Source organism: Macaca thibetana, chromosome 4, assembly GCF_024542745.1.
Source record: "Macaca thibetana thibetana isolate TM-01 chromosome 4, ASM2454274v1, whole genome shotgun sequence".
Classification (NCBI taxonomy): domain Eukaryota; kingdom Metazoa; phylum Chordata; class Mammalia; order Primates; family Cercopithecidae; genus Macaca; species Macaca thibetana.
In genome coordinates, this window is record NC_065581.1 from 114628360 (window position 1) to 114647542 (window position 19183).

Sequence of the window (19183 nt, forward strand, 5' to 3'; positions counted from 1 at the left end):
TGCCTCTTTTGCTTTTAACTTTATTTGGCAAAGCAGCACTGCATAAACTGTTCAAGAACTGGGACACAGCTTACACAGCATGTTAAGTTCATGTACATTATCAGCAGCACATTAGTAACAGAAAACAACACTAAACTACAAGTCTCCTATAATTTTGAGAGAGAGAAGGGAAGAACTAAGTCAGTTATGTCCAATCTGAACAGCTGAGTGTTTACAGGACATCACCTGCCATCTTAAGGTTTAATATTTACAAATGCCTAGTTTTAAGGTAACAAAGCAGCTGATTGTATCTACAACATGCTATTCTATGACACCACATCAAAAGCTTTAAAAAGAAAGCTCATCTCTATTTTCTTAGTAGCATCTAACAGACATCCAAATACCAAGAATCTTAACTTGTGAATGGTGGTGTTATCCAATGCACAAAAGCAATCTGATAAATTAATATCAGAACAGAATTAAGTGTCCAAGAAAATAAAAACCACTCCTCAAAATCAATTGACAAACTAAGTTTTCCATTTTTCAGAACCCTTTCTTTTAATATTTCCAAGTAAAATATAGGCATGTTAAAGTAATATTACACAAATTTATACTCTGTATCCTTCCTCTACCAATTTGGCTCTGTGCCTCTTTGAAGAATCAGAAACCCTAAAAAAAACACACATTTTCATGCTGAAAATAACAGTGTAACAAAGTCCAAAACAAGCTGTGATGGTGTTGGTTTTCAAAAAGCTTTGAGGACTGAGATGAGCAATCCACTGTAATTTTATACTGGTCAAGCTGATGTTGCTTTTACAATTCATCCCTGTGAGGATAAAAGAGAGAAATACATTAGTAGGAGTTACACACTGCCCAATTTGACTTTATAATAGTTTAGATACAACTATTAAGTCAATAAAAATGCACTGATCACCAAGCAACATATTTAAAAGATAAAAAAGCAAACAATCCAAGTGAAAGCAACAGAGGGTCAGCCATTCCAAACATCTTCCATGCCACTCCAGAATGAAGTATGCAACCTCAAGGGCGTGAGTTCTTTTTTATTTCTAAAAATAGATATCTTCCTTCAATGTCAAAATTCAGAAAAATTATCTTTTAGACCTATGTTCATCTTTACACTATACTAAAATGACAACTTAAGTGTTTTAGAGTTCAAATGAGTTAATAGTTACATTCACAAAATTGGACAAAAATGTGGTCTTTTGCTCAGAATGTCCATTAGCAATTGTGGAGTGGGTCAATCTCCACCTAAGCTCTCTGAGAGAAAAGGCATCATCTGTAGGTATAATATACCTGTCAGCTGATTTCATAAGGCAGCTTTATCAGCTCCAAAAGAAACCATTCGCTCAGCCAGGTGCAGCACTGTACCAGCAACTGCCAGTGAGAGGAAGGAAGGAATAAAAATGCAGTCTAAAATAAACTGTATGGTATCTCAATTATACCTCAGTAAAACTGTTAAAAGTGAAAAAATGAATAAAACTATGAGAAAAGCCCACAAGCCTCATAGCTGAAGGTAATCTGAGTGAAAAAACAAGAACTTTAGGGGTAAAGAAGCAAGATATTGATTAAGTCTCAAGTGGTTTAAGAAAAAGGAAAAAAATTATATATATGTATATATAGAAAGAGGGGAAAGAAATGTAGAAAAATGATAATAATTGATGACTCTGGATGAAGAGATTTAGGAGTTATTTGTACTATCCTAGCAACTTGTCTGCAATAAAAATTAAAGGTAAAAGTTTTGAAAAAGTTGTTAAATTTGAAGGGAAGAAGAAATAAAGAGCTCATATTTCACAAGTAAGTGGGGGTAAATTACTGGACAATTTTTTAAAACTAAATTTTATAAATTGTGCAAGAAAATATTTTAAAAATTATTTCTCCAATAAGCTGCCTTTATCCTACAGTATTGGATTATCTATTAAATGACAAATTATAAGTCTGCTTCCTCTTACTATATTCTACCAAATAACAATATTATAATTCTCATAGAACAGCTTTTACTTAAACTCATGCAGGCGTTAAAATATTTCGTCTACAAAGAATTACCTGCAAAGTGCTCTATTCATAAACTAAAATTCACTTGTGCTTTTTAGAATATGAATTGAAGAGATTGTTTTTCTTGTTTTGACTTTTTCTTTCTTTTTTTTTTTTCTGAGATGAAGTCTCGCTCTGTCGCCCAGGCTGGAGTGCAGTGGTGCGATCTCAGCTCACTGCAACCTCCGCCTCCCTGGTTCCAGTAATTCTCCTGCCTCAGCCTCCGAAGTAGCTGGGATTACAGGCAGGCACCACCACACACAGCTGAATTTTTTTTTTTTGTAGTTTTAGTAGAGACAGGGTTTCACCATGTTGGCCAGGCTGGTCTCAAACTCCTGACCTCAAGTGATCCGCCTGCCTCAGCCTCCCAAAGTGCGGGATTACAGGTGTGAGCCACCATACCCAAGCCAAAGATACTGTTATTTTTAAATAATTTACTACAGTTTGGCCGGGGGCGGTGACTCACACCTGTAATCCCAGCACTTTGGAAGGCCGAGGCGGGCGGATCATGAGGTCAGGAGATTGAGACCATCCTGGCTAACATGGTGAAACTTCATCTCTACTAAAAATACAATTAGCCAGGCATGGTGGCATGCACCTGTAATCCTAGCTACTTGGGAAGCTGAGGCAGGAGAATTGCTTGAACCAGGGAGGCGGAGGTTGCAGTGAGCTGAGAACGCGCCACTGCACTCCAGCCTGGGTGACAGAGCGAGACTCCATCTCAGAAAACAATAATAATAATAATAATAATAATTTACAATTTACCTCCTGCAAGACATTAAGTATACTGTAAATAAATTCATGCCCCCTCAACAACATAGTACCATTTTCCCAACTATCCTCTCCATCTAAAAAATACTTTAAAAAAGGAAATTAGGTTTGTAGACCTGAATTTTAAAATAAGGGGTTCTAGGGAAAAACAAAAATTTGCTGCCAGCGCATGCACAATCTTGTAAAAGCCTATTACTCTAAATCCATGTAACTTTCAAGTTATTAAATTTTTCCCAGTGTTCCAAATTCTATATGACCATTTCTTTATCTGACTTACATGCAAAGATCATTTACAATAAAAAATAGCATGTACTAAATTTTTAGAAAGGCTCTTTAAAATTGCTATATACTATGCTAAATATATTCATTAGGTTAATAACTATATATTTCTACTAGTATATAATTTTACATAATTTAATTATTAGATTTTAATAACTCTATGATACTAACATTTAGTCTTATACATTCTTTACCAATAATAAATGAAAAGATATACTATAAGGAAACAATAATCAGAATCCATGAATGTTTTCTAATAATTTCATGGATCTTCCAAGGTAATAAAAGTGTTGTACAATTTGCTTTGTATGAAGCATTATGAGAGACAAAAAGAATTCCAAAAGTAACAGAAATATATCCCTTCTTTTAAGGATGCAATGTATGTCACAATACTGGAACATATGTAAAGAGATTAAAAAGGAACAATATAGAATATGGAACACAGGATTAATTGGATCCCTTAGCACCAATACTGTCAATCTTGGAAATGCAGTCAATTCCTAACATCTTTTTCACAGATGCAAGGCACTTTAAGAAGATATCAATAAACAAAGAGCTTATGGAATAATAAACTTGAACATTCCTCAGTTTCACAAACCAAAGATGGACCAATTACACTAACTCTTGTGACTATTAAAAACAAAAATAGTCTGGGTGTGATAGCTCACACCTGTAATCCCAGCACTTTGGGAGGCTGAGGCGGGCGGATCACTTGATGTCAGGAGTTTGAGACCAGCCTGGTCAACACAGTGAAACCCTGTCTTTACTAAAAATACAAAAATTAGCCGGGTGTTGTGGTGTGTGTCTGTAGTCCCAGCTATGCGGGAGGCTGAGGCAGGAGAATCACTTGAACCCAGGAGGCGGAGGCTGCAGTGAGCTGAGATCGCACCACTGTACTGCAGCCTGGGCGACAGAGTGAGACTCTGTCTCAAAAATATATATAAATACATAAAAGTAAAAATAAAGCTTTTACCAGAAAATTAACAAAATATTTTTACATATAAATATATTTATTTAAAATAAAATACATACTTAAGAACTATTAACTTTCTGTAGCAACTAATACAACTATTACATATCCATAGTCATGAACACAATTCCACAGATTCTAGGTGTCTGGCCTATAGATCTGGCATTGTCTCCCCTTCTATTAATCCACCGAAATTACAAGTGACATCTTTCCAAGTGTAAAAAGACTCAAGTCTACATTCAAGTTTGGATCTTTACTTGGTACTAGAATTCTGCATGTCCACTAATTCTCATTTTTAAAAATACAGTTTCTGTCACATCTCCTCAGCAAAAATGGGATCTCATCCTCATCAGAGCACTGCAATTAGCTCTGGATTCCTCAGTAAGAAAGGTGGAAAGCTGGTGAGACACAAGAGAAGGTTCCTAGGAAAGTATTTAATGAGTTAAAGTAATCCTGAAGAAAGTTTGAGGCTGGTGGCTCAAGCCTATAATCCCAGCACTTTGGGAGGCTGAGGTGGGTGGAATGCTTGAGTTCAGGAGTCCGAGACCAGCCTAGGCAACATGGCAAAACCCCTTGTCTACAAAAAAAAAAAACCAAACAAGAAAATCAGCTGAGTATGGTGACATGCCCTGTGGTCCCAGCTACTCAGGAGGCTGAGGCAGGGGGGTCGCTTGAGCCCAGGAGGTTGAGGCTGCAGTGAGCAGAGATCATGCTACTGCACTCCAACCTGGGTGACAGAGAGAGACTGTATCAAAACAAAACAAAATAAAACAAAACAAAAACAAAAACAAAGTTTGAAAGAACAGAAATCATGTAGCCTGGCAAGAAGTTGACTAGGGAACTTTTTAGATAATTCCCAGAAAACAGTGACAGTTTTTTAGTTGTAGCTATCTACCCACTTCTCTCTATCCTTACTAACACTGCCTTAATGCAGACCATCATCATTTCACTCCTGAATTGCTATAACCACTTCCTGTTTCTGACTCGACTTTTGTCCCTTCCCAGGCTACTCTCTACACGACAGCTGGAGTTATCTTTCTGAAATGTAATTCTGATCACTTCACTGCCTGGCTCCCTACTGTGAGTCTGAACACTACCCTATAACTGCCTATTCATCTTGGTCTTTGCATCTCCTACATTACTGTAAGCTCCATGAGAGCAGTCAGTTTCAAATTCACAGCTGACGACTCCTGGCACCTAGTACAGTAACTGGCCTAGTTGGCATATGCATATTGGTTAAATTCACAAATAATATTAAGATCCTCATGCTGAAAAATATTTAACAACTGAACAAATGGCCAAAGAAAAGCATTAGATGTTTCTTTTTCAAAGGCAATTTAAAATACACTTTTTTTTTCTGTCAAGAACAGTTTAAGCTTACATTGGCCTAAAGAGAACAGAAATAGTGCACACAAAAACTAGAGGACCCTCAAATCTATTCCAGACTTAAATTTTAAAAGAAGCATGGGTACCTACTTAGGGGAAAGGGAAAGGAGGTAGTGGTGAGAACTGATTTCAGACCACGTTTGCCACAGGGCCCCTTCCTCCGACTTCTGGTCTAAGTGATGCCCAGTAAGAGAGCAGAGAGGGGAGATAAGAAAGCTAAGGTGACTCAGAGACCTAGTAGTAGCCACTTCCCTCTCTCACTACAGCTCCTGTCAGGAACCAAGCTCCCATGCCCTCCACCCCTGACCCTGGCTGTCCCTGTTCTCAATGGGTTTCAGTACAGTTGTTTCCTGCTACTTCCCCTTTAGGTCTATAATGGTAAAAGCTTCTTGCTATTACCCTGGGTGTCCCTGATCCCTGGGTATAACAACCTCCTTTATTTGTTTCCATAACCTTTCCCATATTTCTCTGAAAAGTCCTTTCATTAAAATCATTTCAAAATCCTGTCTGAGTACGCCTTCTGTTTCCTGGCTGGATCCTGATTGACAAGTTTATCGATAAGAGATATTATAGATGAATGGTCTCTTCAGATTTTAGGTTAACTATTGATGTTGTCCCCTCTAAAACATCCTATTTTCCAGTAATTTTTTAGGCCAAATTTTTTTTTTTTTTAATGTGGTAGTTTGGTTTTTTCCCAATTTAGTTTCTAGATTTTATTTTACCTTTATTTATATTATTTAAACTTTAAGAATTACAATCAAGCAACCATCTTTTTAATTAGAACCAATCTCTGGATACAGGAAAATGTATTTCAACAAAGAGGTTTTAAAAATCTACAACAGAAAAAATTGGAAAGTCCTCTTGGTACAGCTGGAGAAAATTTTTTTTTCTGATGCTGCAAACATGTAAATTTGCTTGATTTCTTTTTTTCTTTTTGAGACAGAGTCTTGCTCTGTTGCCAGGCTAGAGTGCAGTGGCACAATGTAGCCTCACTGCAACCTCCGCCTCCTGGGTTCAAGCGATTCTCCTGCCTCAGCCTCCTGAGTAGCTGGAATTACAGGTGCCTGCCACCACGCCCAGCTAATTTTTGTATTTTTGTATTTTTTAGTAGAGATAGGTTTTCATGATGTTGGCCAGGATGGTCTCGATCTCCTGACCTCGTGATCTGCCCGCCTCGGCCTCCCAAAGTGCTGGGATTACAGGCGTGAGCCACTGTGCCCAGCCTAAATTTGCTCAATTTTTAAAAAAACTTTGAAGGTTAAAAAGAAAACCAGGTATACATTTTTTTTGAGACAGAGTCTTGCTCTGTTGCCCAGGCTGGATGGAGTGCAGTGGCGTGATCTCAGCTCACTGCAAGCTCCGCCTCCCAGGTTCACGCCATTCTCCTGCCTCAGCCTCCCAAATAGCTGGGACTACAGGTGCCTGCCACCACACCCGGCTAATTTTTTTTGTATTTTTAGTAGAGACGGGGTTTCACCGTGTTACCCAGGATGGTCTCGATCTCCTGACCTCATGATCCGCCCGCCTCCGCCTCCCAAAGTGCTGGGATTACAGGCATGAGCCACTGCACCCAGCCTAAAAGCAAGTATACATTTAATGTTTAGCAGATGACTGAATAATTGTCCATAAATTTAAAAATTATTCTAAATTTTTTTTTAGAGATAAGGTCTTGCTCTGTTGCCCAGCCTGGAATGCTGTGGTGATCACAGCTCACAGCTGCTTCTGGGCTTAAGTGATCCTCTCATCTCAGCTTCCCAAGTAGCCAGAACTAGAGGTGCACACCACCACGCCTGGCTAGTTCTTAAATTTTTAGTAGATATGAGGTCTCACTATGTTTCCCAGGCTTGTCTTGAACTTCTGGCTTCAAGTGATCCTCCCACCTCAGCCTCCCAAAGCATTGGGATTACAGGCATAAGCCACCGTACCTGGCCCTATTTTAAATTTGTTAATACAAATAGTTTGGTTTTATCAAGGATGGATTCAGGTTTTGTGGCGGCCTAAGGTTTATATAATTAGAGAGCAGGGGAACCTTTTTATGAAGTTAAAAAAAAAAACAGTAGGACTATGCTTAATATAAAATTAAGAACAGAGCCGGACATGGTGGCTGACGCCTGTAATCCCAGCACTTTGGGAGGCCAAGGCGGGCAGATCACCTGAGGTCAGGAGTTCAAGACCAGCCTGGTCAACATGGTAAAACCCCTTCTCAACTGAAAATACAAAAATTAGCTGTGCACCTCTACTCCCAGCTACTCGGGAAGCTGAGGCAGGAGAATCGCTTGAACCTGGGAGATGGAGGTTGTAGTGAGCTGAGATTGCACCACTCCTCTACACAGCCTGGGTAACAGAGCAGGACTCTGCCTTAAAAAAATTTTTTTTAATTAAATTAAATTAAGAACAGGGTCAGAGAAAACCTAGGCAAGCAAGGGCTCTGCAGCTTCAGCTTTGTCAGCTTCACAGTAAATCTACCACTAGTCACAAAAACAAAATTCCCTTTTTATAATCCCTTCATAATTAAGTTATAGGCAAGATGTTCACTAATATTTATTGTATATAAAAAGAAAAATTTCAAAGTTTCTAATGAAAATCAACTCATCAAATTTCAGTAACATATTTGCCCCTTTTATACTATAATAATCTCACAATTATGTAATTGTATAAACCATACTAGAAGCAAAGTGAAGGAAGGTTGTAGTTAGTTGTTAGTAACTACATCTGATTCCAGTTGAAAAAACCAGTAATTTTTTAAATGCCTTTTTAATTTTAATTTTTATTCACTTATTTATTTATTTTTTGAGACAGAATCTTGCTCTGTTGCCCAGGCTAGAATGTAGCAGTGTAATCTCGACTCACTGCAACCTCCGCCTCCTGGGTTCAAGCGATTCTCCTGCCTCAGCCTCCTGAGTGTCTGAAACTACAGGTGTAAGCCACCATGCTCGGCTAATTTTTGTGTTTTTAGTAGAGACACGGTTTCACCATGTTGGCCAGGCTGGTCTCAAACTCCTGACTTAAGATGATTGGCTCGCCTCAGCCTTCCAAAGTGCTGGGATTACAGGCATAAAATGCCTGGCCTAAAATGCTTTTTTTTTTTTTTCAGTGGCTGTGCTCCAGGCTATAATTCACAGAAAATAGCTATTGGTGAAGAATAAAAACAAAATTGAGAGATCTATTAAACTTATTATCACCCCTTTTACTTATTAAGAAAATAATTATTTTAAAATAAGAATCTTTATGTCAAATAAAAATAGATTCTAAGACAAGGAAACTGTAAAGCCTTTCTTGTTTTGGCATTTAATTTCAAGTAATTTGGGCTAATGGCACTGTTATGTACTGATGTCACTCTCTCTCATGGAAGGGAGTGGGAAGCAGAGGAAAAGAGAAGAGAAATCTTGGCTTCAAACAAAATACTCAGATTATGCTGAGACATAAAACAAAAGTGGACATTTTTTATAAGCCATGCTGTGCTGAAAGTTGCTGCATGCTGCTGACTCTTTGGGTGGGTTTGTGAGACCTGGGCACTCATTGGGTAACTTGTAGAATCCTTGCCTGTCCCTAGGAATTTAGCCAGAATAGCTTAAACAGTGGTTGGCCTATTCTATAGAATGGGGAGAAGGTGAATCTTAAACAGGGCTGAATGAAAAATAGATATGGGCTGTCAGGTATCTATGATTTGGTTGAAACAGATAAACCAAGCTGAGAGGTAGAATGTCCTCTCTGGTATTGTGACATTTTAGAAAATTGAGACAACTGTTATCTTTCCCCTTCTTTCTCCTTGTGGGTACAATAAACAGGGCAGGAAATGATGGCCCCTTGTTTTTTTTTGTTTTTTGTTTTTTTTGAGACAGAGCCTCGCTCCGTGTCCCAGGCTGGAGAGCAGTGTCAAAATCTCGGCCCACTGCAACCTCTGCCTCCAGGGCTTAAGCGATTCTCCTGGCTCAGCCTCCTGAGTAGCTGGGATTACAGGCCTGCGCCCCAACGTCCAGCTGATTTTGTATTTTTAATAGAGACGGGGTTTCACCATGTTGGCCAGGCTAGTCTCAAACTCCTGACCTCAAATGATCTGCCCACCTCGGCCTCCCAAAGTGCTGGGATTACAGGCGTGAGCCACTCCACCTGGCCTCTTTTACAGACCAAACTCATTGTTTCCATGCCCATCCAGTGCTATAAAAATAATTTAAAAATATAAAAACAGAGTGGCTGATAATGAATAAAAAATCCTTACAAAGTACTGAATTGCAGCTGAAAGTCTCTTAAAAAAAAAAAAAAGAAAAAAAAGCCTTTGTGCCAACCAAGTCTCACCCTCCCTTTCCCAAAGATATATATGTTAAACCAAAATAAGGGCAGACCATGCAACATTTTTCACATTTTTAATGTAATGAATTTCTGATGTTATAATGGAGGAGCATAAAGGTGACAACCAAAACAGCTCTTGTAATCTAACGTCTTAAAATCCACACCCTTTCACCTTGCATGTGTGGAAGAAGAAAGAGCAGAAGATAAAATCACTTCCACCTGGACCACTGCTTTTCTTTATCTGTTAAAGGCACGTATATCACCCCCATCAGAGGCTTCATTTTGACGCTGCCATCTTGTAGCTTGTCATACTGCTCCAACATTTGGTTTCCACCTGCAGGACCAACTGGCAATATCAATCTTCCTCCAGGCTTTAACTGGTCTATTAGCTAAAAGAAAAAAAAAAAAAAGCACATACACATCAAGTTACAGATTTTATTTTATTTTGTTTTATTTATGTATGAGAAAGGGTCTCACTCTGTCACTCAGGCTGGAGTGCAGTGACATGATCTCGGCTCACTGCAACCTCTGCCTCCTGGGTTCAAGCGATTCTCCTGCCTCAGTCTCCCAAGCAGCTGGGACTACAGGCACATGCCACCATGCCCTGCTAATTTTTGTATTTTTAGCAGAGACGGGGTTTCACCATATTGGCCACACTGGTCTGAAACTCCTGACCTCAAGTACTCCACCCACCTCCAGCTCCCAAAGTGCTTGGATTACAGGTGTGAGGTACCGTGCCTGGCCCAGATTTTATACTAATAGTCATTTGACATCATTATAAACAACTTTTAGTGTCCATGGGCAGAAAGCAGAAATGTTCTTCATTTAGTACATACAGGTTAAGGCCAGACATGGTGGCTCACGCCTGTAATTCCAGCACTTTGGGAGGCCAAGGTGGGCAGATCACTTGAGGTCAGGAGTTTAAGACCGGCCTGGCCAACACAGTGAAACCCCAACTCTTCTAAAAAAGTACAAAAATTAGCCAGGCTTGGTGTCGGATGCCTGTAGTCCTATCTACTCAGGAGGCTGAGGCAGGAGAATTCCTTGAACCCGGAGACGGAGGCTGCAGTTAGCCAAGATCACGCCACCACACTCCAGCCTGGGTGACACAGCGAAACTCCGTCTTAAAAATAAATATACAGTATATACAGATTGAGCATCAATAATCTGAAAACCCAAAACTGGAAATGCTCCAAAATCCAAAACTCTGAACATCAACATGATACCACAAGTAGATAATTTCACACCTGACCTCATGTGGCAAGTCGCAGTCAAAATGCAGTCACAACTTTATTCCATGCACAAAATTATTTGAAATATTACATAAAATTACCTTCAGACTATGTGTATAAGAGTTATAACATAAATGAGTTTTGTTTAGACTTGGCCCCATCCCCAAGATATCTCATTATGTATATGCAAATATTCCAAAATGGGAAAAAATCTGAAAAAATCCAAAATCCAAAACACTTCTGGTCCCAAGCATTTTGGATAAGGGATACTCACCCTGTACATACTTTGATTGTTATATTATTACTCAACTATCAGCCTCCTCTACTAAACTACAAGCTCTTGAGGATGGGGACTGTGTCTTACTCATCTTTGTGCCTTTAGCATCTAACACAGTACCTGGTACAACTGCAGTGCTCAAAATGTTTGAACTGAACCACCTAATATAGAACTATCCTCTTGGCAGGCCAAAGGCAGAACATAGAATTCTAATGCCTGTGTGCCTGTTTGGAACCTTTGTGGATTTGAAGGGAGGAGGAGGGGAGGAGAGGAAGTGTAGAAAATCAACAAGGAATCCCTATCCTATTATTGTAGAATCTAGGGCATCACTGAAGGGATAAGGGAACCCTAGTTATGATTAAATTCAGGTTTACTGGTACCATAAGGAGGGAAGGTAGGGCTGGAATCCCTATAGCATTACAATGAGGACACTCTTGTCAATGAAGAACCAAGAGTACTCAATGAAAGCTCTTACAGTCAGAAAACTTTTAAATCATGTTACCATTTTCATATAGCTTTATGGATCACTATTAATAAAAGACATTAAAGAAGAAATCTTACTTTGGTTTTTTGTTTTGTTTTTTGTTGTAGTTTTTTGTTGTTTTGAGACTGAGTCTCACTCTGTCACCCAGGCTGGAGTACAGTGGCACGATCTTGGCTCACTGCAACCTCTGCCTCCCGGGTTCAAGCGATTCTCATGCCTCAGCCTCCCAAGTAGCTGGGATTACGGGGTGCCCACCACTGAGCCCGACTAATTTTTTTTGTATTTTTAGTAGAGACGGGCTTTCAACATGTTGGCCAGGCTGGTTTCAAACTCCTAACCTCAAGTGATCCGCCTGCCTTGGCCTCCTAAAGTGCTGGGATTACAGGCACGAGCCACCACACCCAGCCAGAAACCTTACTTTGGGTATTTATTACCTCAAGAAAGGGTGCCCTCAGTCAAAATTTTGGTTGTCTGCAAATGTATTTTGTTGTTTTTCTCAATTTCAAGGCTTATAATGATAAACAGCTGACTTCCTCTCCCTACCCCACCCTTGCTCTCTAAATCCAGTTATTTCAAATCGTTTTAGCTATGTCTTCTAGTATTTACCTTTATATTTCAAAACATAAGCTAGATAAGGATTGAACTCTCTTAATCTACATTCTGCTTCCTTCCCCCAACCAATCATTTTTTATTAAAATCATTTCTAGTTATGACTGTGTAACTATGATTTGCTGCTGAGTCAAGAAATATCCAATGATTGTTTCCTTTCCTCCTCTTGCTCCAAATCTGAGCTGGTTATTCTCCAGGCCTGCCGCACAGCTTCCATCTAGGCCCTTCCCTTTGTAACAATCCCGTAAACTTCCATGCCTCTGCCTGATCAAGATGCCCTATGTGGTTTCCTCTTTTGGTTTTTCCTACTGTCTGTCTCTTCCCTCATTTCATTTTTGGATGACAAAAATGGCATTTTAAGACATTAAATTTTAAGACATTTTAAGACATCTTAATCATTTAAGAAAGTTCCTTTGGAAGCATTTTGTGAAATAGTGCATGGAATGTATTAAAAGAAAGAGATGGAGATTTGCAAACCTAAAACTATCTTTAATCTATTTGGTGATGTGTGTGTATACATAATTCAAGGCTGGAAATAATTTTCAGCTCAGAATTTAATGGTTTGGTACTCTGACTTACAAATTCTAATGCTGTTTGCAGTTTGATGCCTTTCTGATTACCAGTCCTTAACAGGAGATGTTTTATTTTTCTAGAAGCTTTCATTTATTTATTTATTTATTTATTTTTAGAGACAGGGTCTTGCTCTGTCACCTAGGCTGGAATACAGTGGTGCAATTATGGTTCACTGAAATCTCAACTTCCCGGGCACAAGCAATCCTCCCACCTCAGCCTCCCACGTAGCTGGGACTACAGGCACAGGCTGCCACATCTGGCTAATTTTTAAATTGTTTTGTACAGATGGGGTCTTGATATGTTGCCCAGGCTGGTCTCAAACTCAGGTCCTCAAGAGATCCTACTTCCTTGGCCTCCCAAACTGACAAGATTACAAGTGTGAGCCTCTGCACCTGGCCTCTAGCGGCTTTCAGAATCTTCTCTTTATCCCCTAATATTCTGAATATACATGATATGGTTCTTTTTTCTTATTTTAAAAATTCTTTGTGTTAGGCACTCAGTTGCAAACTATAGAATTATGTCCATCGGTTTTTAGAAAATTTCTTACTTAGGGATTAGTGCTGATTATTCCTCATGCGGAGTTTCAAGCAGCACTCCCTCTTTTCAGACCCATGCTTTACCTATGATTTTCAAGGTCTTGATGCCACCAATTCCTAAGCCTTTTCAGAGTTTTGCAGAGCAAACTGCGTATGCATAATATTTCACTCTGTAGTCTCTTTAGTTTCCATTTCCTCCACCCTCCTGGGTCAGCTATTATTCCATCTGCTTTCTATCTTCACACACTGTAGAGTTCAGGATTGCAGGTATAGTCTCCTAGTTAATTGAGTATGGAGTTTATGCTTCTGTTTTTCTGGCTATCTTGGGGTGATATCCAAGAGAAGGCATAAACCTCTTCATTCTGCTATCTTAAAACTGGAAAGCCGCTTCAGTACATCTATCTTAAATCAGATGTATACATACCCCTATAATACTTGCAAGTATTACTCCAATATTTAAATTCAATTTAATTAGATCTAGAAATATCTTTCAAGATCACCTCAGGGTCCCAGTAGGGAGAAATGGGCCCTGCACCCACTCCCCTCATTTAAGCACAGTTCTATTTCAGGTTTTAACTGTTCACTCTAGGTTGTCAATATTTTTTTTTTGAAAAGTTAAAAACTCATTGGTCATGTGTTGAAATTCAATTGAGCTGTTTGTTTATGACTTGTAAAATTTTCTGTATTATATTAATACTTCAGTTAAAATGTGTTAAAACCACTGGTTCAATCTACCTTTTTTTTTTTTTTTTTTTGAGATAGGGTCTCACTTTGTCACCCAGGCTGGAATGCAGTAGTGCAAGCATGGCTCACTGCAGCCTCAACCTCTCAGGCTCAGGCAATCCAAGCTATCGTCCCACCTCAGCCTCTTGAGTAGCTGGGACTACAAGTGCCTGCCACATCTAATTTTTGTATTTTTTGTAGAGATGGGATTTTGCCATGCTGCCAAGGCTGGTCTCGAACTTCTGAGCGCAAGTGATTCATCTGCCTTAGCCTCCCAAAGTGCTGGGATTACAGGCGTGAGCTACTTTAAAAACAACAACAACAACAAAACAAAACAAAACAAAAAACAGATAATCAACAGGGCCAAAGCAATTAAGTGATTTTCCCAGTCACTTGGCCAATAAGTAGCAGGCCAATGACCAGAACAAATTATCCAACTTTCAGCTTCCCATAACTGATCTAAGCCTACAAAAAAACCAGATGAGACTAGGCAGAAGAAACAGTGTCACCTTCATCCCCTGGTCATCTAGTCAAGAACTACGCAAGAGGCATGTGTAACAGAAATCTAGGACCACAGGCTAGAGTGCCACAGCACAAACATGGCTCAATGCAGCCTCAACCACTTGGGCTCAAGCAATTTTCCCACCTCAGCCTCCAGAGTAACTGGGGCTACAGGCATATGCGCGACCATGCCTGGCTAATTTTTTTTCTTTTAAACAGGGTCTTGCCATGTTACTCAGACTGGTCTCAAACTCCTAGGCTCAAGCAATCCTCCCACCTTGGCCTCCCAAGGTGCTGGGGTTACAGGCATGAGCCATCATGCCTGGCCATATATCCTACTATTCTTTAAGATTCAGTTCAAGTTCCATCCCTATGTGATGTCTCCTTGACCACTCACTGCACAATTCTCTCCCTCATATGCATATTTTATTTTCCTTCCAATAGATATCATGTGTTAATTATATGCTATCATATTGCTAATTTCCTGGTTACATATATGACATATCTCTTCTAGAATACAAGCTTTGTGAGAATACAATGTATGGCAAATACTTTCTCATATCTCCCATACACCAAATACAGCCGTACATATTACGGTATTTAAAAAACATCAAACTGGCCGGGCGCAGTGGCTCACGCCTGTAATCCCAGCACTTTGGGAGGTTGAGGTGGGCAGATCACCCGAGGTCAGGAGTTCGAGACCAGCCTGGCCAACATGGTGAAACCCTGTCTCTACTAAGAATACAAAAATTAGCTGGACGTGGTGGCAGGCGCCTGTAATCCCAGCTATTCGGGAGGCTGAGGCAGGAGAATCACTTGAACCCAGGAAGTGGAGGTTGCAGTGAGCTGAAATTGTGCCACTGCACTCCAGCCTGGGCGACAAGAGCAAATCTCCACCTCAAAAAAAAAAAAATTCAAACTGATTATCAGGTCATAAACTCCAAAGGGATTTTCCCAATTCTCCTGTTGTCCTAGTTCTTACCTGGATCAAATATGAGCGCCACAAGCTGGGGTTTAGTAATTTTCATGTCATTTATACAATTGTTTGCATATGAAAAAAGAAAAGAGTAATAGCTAATTGTAACCAAAATGTATGATACGAAAATCTAATTATATTTTAAACATCATCTAGAAGTCTTTTCTATTTAAGTCTTGTAGAGTTTTAGTTGAATAAAACACACAAACAGAAAAAAATCCCGACTCACCGCCTGGGGTACAACGGGGGCTGCAGCTCCTACATGAATGGCGTCATAAGGGGCTTCTTCAGCATATCCCATTCTTCCATCCCCCACTGAAAGAAAAATAGCTATGCTTTAAAAACCTGTTCAGATCAAACTTAATGTGAAGAATTCTAGTACAGGAGGTTTACAATGGAGAAAGGATAGATTTTTCAATAAATAATCCTGGGACAACTGGATACTCACTTTTTTGCTGTTTTTAACTCATTTTATTTTATTTTTTGTTTGGTCAGAAACATTAAAACAATGGAATTTGATTTTGATGAAAAACTGGAGTTTACAATCATTTAGTAAACGAAAAGCACTTCATTTTCCTATCTCGCAACTCTTTTTCATGAACTCCTAACCTCAGGTGATGCACCCAACTCAGCCTCCCAAAGTGCTAGGTTTACAGGCATGAACCTGTATCCCACAACTCTTAAGAACAAAAGCATTAGTAAATAAATATCTGTGAACAGATTAAGGATAAGGCAGACTGGATAATAAACCACCTCTGTCGTTCACACTCCCTGCACGTGACTCACTCTAAAGGGTGAAACGCACTGGAGATAACGGAACTCATAAGTTCTGTTTTAAATCTCATCCTAATCATTCAAATAAACCCAAGATAAATAATTTTTACTCCTTATGGGCAGCAAACTACATGAATTTTACTGGAGGAATACTTTGGCAGAAGCACCTATTTAAGTTAACTTAATATATAGTACCTTAATAGTACTACATTCAAAAGCGATACAAGATAGTCCCATGCTTCTCTCAATTCAGGAACAGTTACACCATCAGGACAACAGGTAATTCCTATTTTATAGTAATCCAGAATAGATTGAAACACAGTGGAACCAATTCCCTCTGCTACTTCATACTCTCCTTTCTCATTGGGTTGTGTAAAGTTATGTTCTTGGCCAGATCCAAACAAACATCCTGCCCAACACTGTATTTGGTTCTGCAGGAGAAACATATGGGTCTACAACAAATCTAGTGTTACTCACTATTGGTGCTATTCGTTCAGATGTTCTTATATTCCGAGCTCCTTCTTTTGCATTCTCAAATACAAACACCATCTCCCCAGATATCTTAACAGCTATTATCTAAACTTGACTGACTACTGTTTCTAATGCTGTTCCCAGCACTGCTAATGGAACCATGTGGGGAGGCTTTTGGAGAACAAGGACTGCTTGGAGAAGAGGAACTGTGCTCAGGTAATCCGCCCGCCTCGGCCTCCCAAAGTGCTGGGATTACAGGCATGAGCCACCACGTCCAGCCGGAGAAGTAACATTTCTAATACAAGAAGTGAATTGAGACGCTGTTCCTTCATGAGATGAATCCCATGATCTGTCACTTGACCTTCGTCTATCTCTTGAACTCTCATGTCTCTCACTGGCAACATGAGACTCATTTTGGTGTGGTTTACTCCTGTATTCCCCTTTCAGTGTCCACAGAGGATCAGGGCAAAGGCCAAGGCTAGCAACACCTCCACTTCCTCCTCAGCCACATCCCTCTAGAAGTGGCTATGGAGGCAGCCACTCAGGCGGCTGTGGCTACTAGAGCTGCCCGGGCCTTTATTTTATTTATTTTTATTTTTTATTTTTTATTTTTTTTGAGACGGAGTCTCGCTCTGTCGCCAGGCTGGAGTTCAGTGGCGTAATCTCAGCTCACTGCAACCTCTGCCTCTCGGGTTCAAGCAATTCTCCTGCCTCAGTCTCCTGAGTAGCTAGCTGGGACTACAGGCATGTGTCACCACACCCACCTAATTTTTGTATTTCTGGTAGAGACGGAGTTTCACCATGTTGGTCAGGCTGGTCTCAAACTCCTGACCTCCTGATCTGCCCACCTCAGCCTCCCAAAGTGCTGGGATTACAGGTGTGAGCCACAGCTCCTGGTCAGTATTTTATTTTTTAAATAGAACTGAGTGTGTCTGGGGAAGACAACTGGATATTCCTATACAAAAACATGTAACTGCACCTTTACCTCATACATACACAAAAACCAACATCAGGAAGATCAAAGACCTAAACATGAAAAGCTAAAAATGATAAAGGTTCTAAGAAATAATACGAGACATATCTTCATGGCCTCAGACTATCCTTAAAAAGGACACAGAAAGCACTGAAAAAAATTGGAAAGTCTGAGTACATTAAAATTAAGAATTTCTATTATCAAAAGGGTACCAGTAAGATGAAAAGGCACACCCCAGATGGGAGAAGAAATGTATTTACATATATAAAGGGCTAGAAGCCCTATAAGTCAAAAATACAAGCAATCCAGTATCTGAACAGGCACTTCACAAAAGACAAAATCCAAATGGCCAAACACATTACAAAAAATTCAATCTCATAGGTTAATAGGAAAATACAAAATTAAACTTACAAAGAGATGACTGCAAAATACTCACTAGGGGAGCAAAAAGAATTGTATTTATTTTTTAGTACTTAAAAGTGATTGTAAAAAAAATACAATAATTATATTGAGTATTATTTAGCTTGCATTGGATCGTCTGAAAATAAAAATCCTCTGAAGAAATTTTTAAAGTTTTCTGATACTCACCAACAAGCTGTACTCTCCCTGAAGACAGAAGTGTTGGATCGTCCTTCCTGACATTATTTATTGAGTCATCTACTAGCTCTTTAATGTGATCAATTCCTATGACTTTTCCAGTATATCCAACCTTGAAAAGAGAAAACAATTCAGTAGTTCATTGGGCTAAATTTGTTTTTCTAAAGTATTATTGATGCTTTTCCTTATCTAAAGTCATATTCTGCAAAGAGAAAACAAAAATAGCTTAAGCCTTCTATAGATTGCTAAACACTCAGTTTATCATACATTACTTACCATATATACACCTTTCTCAACCATCACTCCCATTGAATAAAACTTATAATACTAAGAAAAATTACTTTCTTAGATTAAATCCAGAACTTTGAAGAAAATTACCAATATTTAATAGTAGTACAATAATTTTCTATTTAAATGCCATCTAAAGTATAACTTTAAATATTAAAATGTTACATAATAAATTTGACAGGGAGGAATTTTTTTTTTTCTTTTTTTGAGACAGAGTCTCGCTCTGTCACCCAGGCTGGAGTGCAGTAGTGCAATCTCAGCTCACTGCAACCTCTGCCTCCCAGGTTCAAGCGATTCTCCTGCCTCAGCCTCCTGAGTAGCTGGGATTGCAGGTGCGCACCACCATGCCTAGCTAATTTTTTTTGTATTTTTAGTAGAGACAGGGTTTCACCATGTTGGTCAGCCTGGTCTCAAATTCCTGACCTCGTGATCCGCCTGCCTC

At 39.4% G+C, this 19183-nt stretch overlaps 1 protein-coding gene and 1 pseudogene across 2 annotated transcripts in view; both read right to left on the reverse strand.

Moving 5' to 3' along the window:
- PCMT1 (protein-L-isoaspartate (D-aspartate) O-methyltransferase) overlaps nucleotides 1-19183 on the reverse strand; it is a 60155-nt gene continuing 40972 nt past the window's right edge. For both annotated transcript variants that reach the window (XM_050787178.1, XM_050787177.1), the window contains 4 exons: nucleotides 18445-18565; nucleotides 15868-15953; nucleotides 9947-10116; nucleotides 1-805 (listed from right to left, as the gene is read on the reverse strand). In XM_050787178.1, coding sequence (XP_050643135.1) covers nucleotides 793-805; nucleotides 9947-10116; nucleotides 15868-15953; nucleotides 18445-18565 — 390 coding nt within the window. In that variant the 3' untranslated portion in view covers nucleotides 1-792. The remainder of the gene's footprint in view (nucleotides 806-9946; nucleotides 10117-15867; nucleotides 15954-18444; nucleotides 18566-19183) is intronic.
- LOC126952512 (BTB/POZ domain-containing protein 10-like) lies at nucleotides 15960-18428 on the reverse strand (annotated as a pseudogene).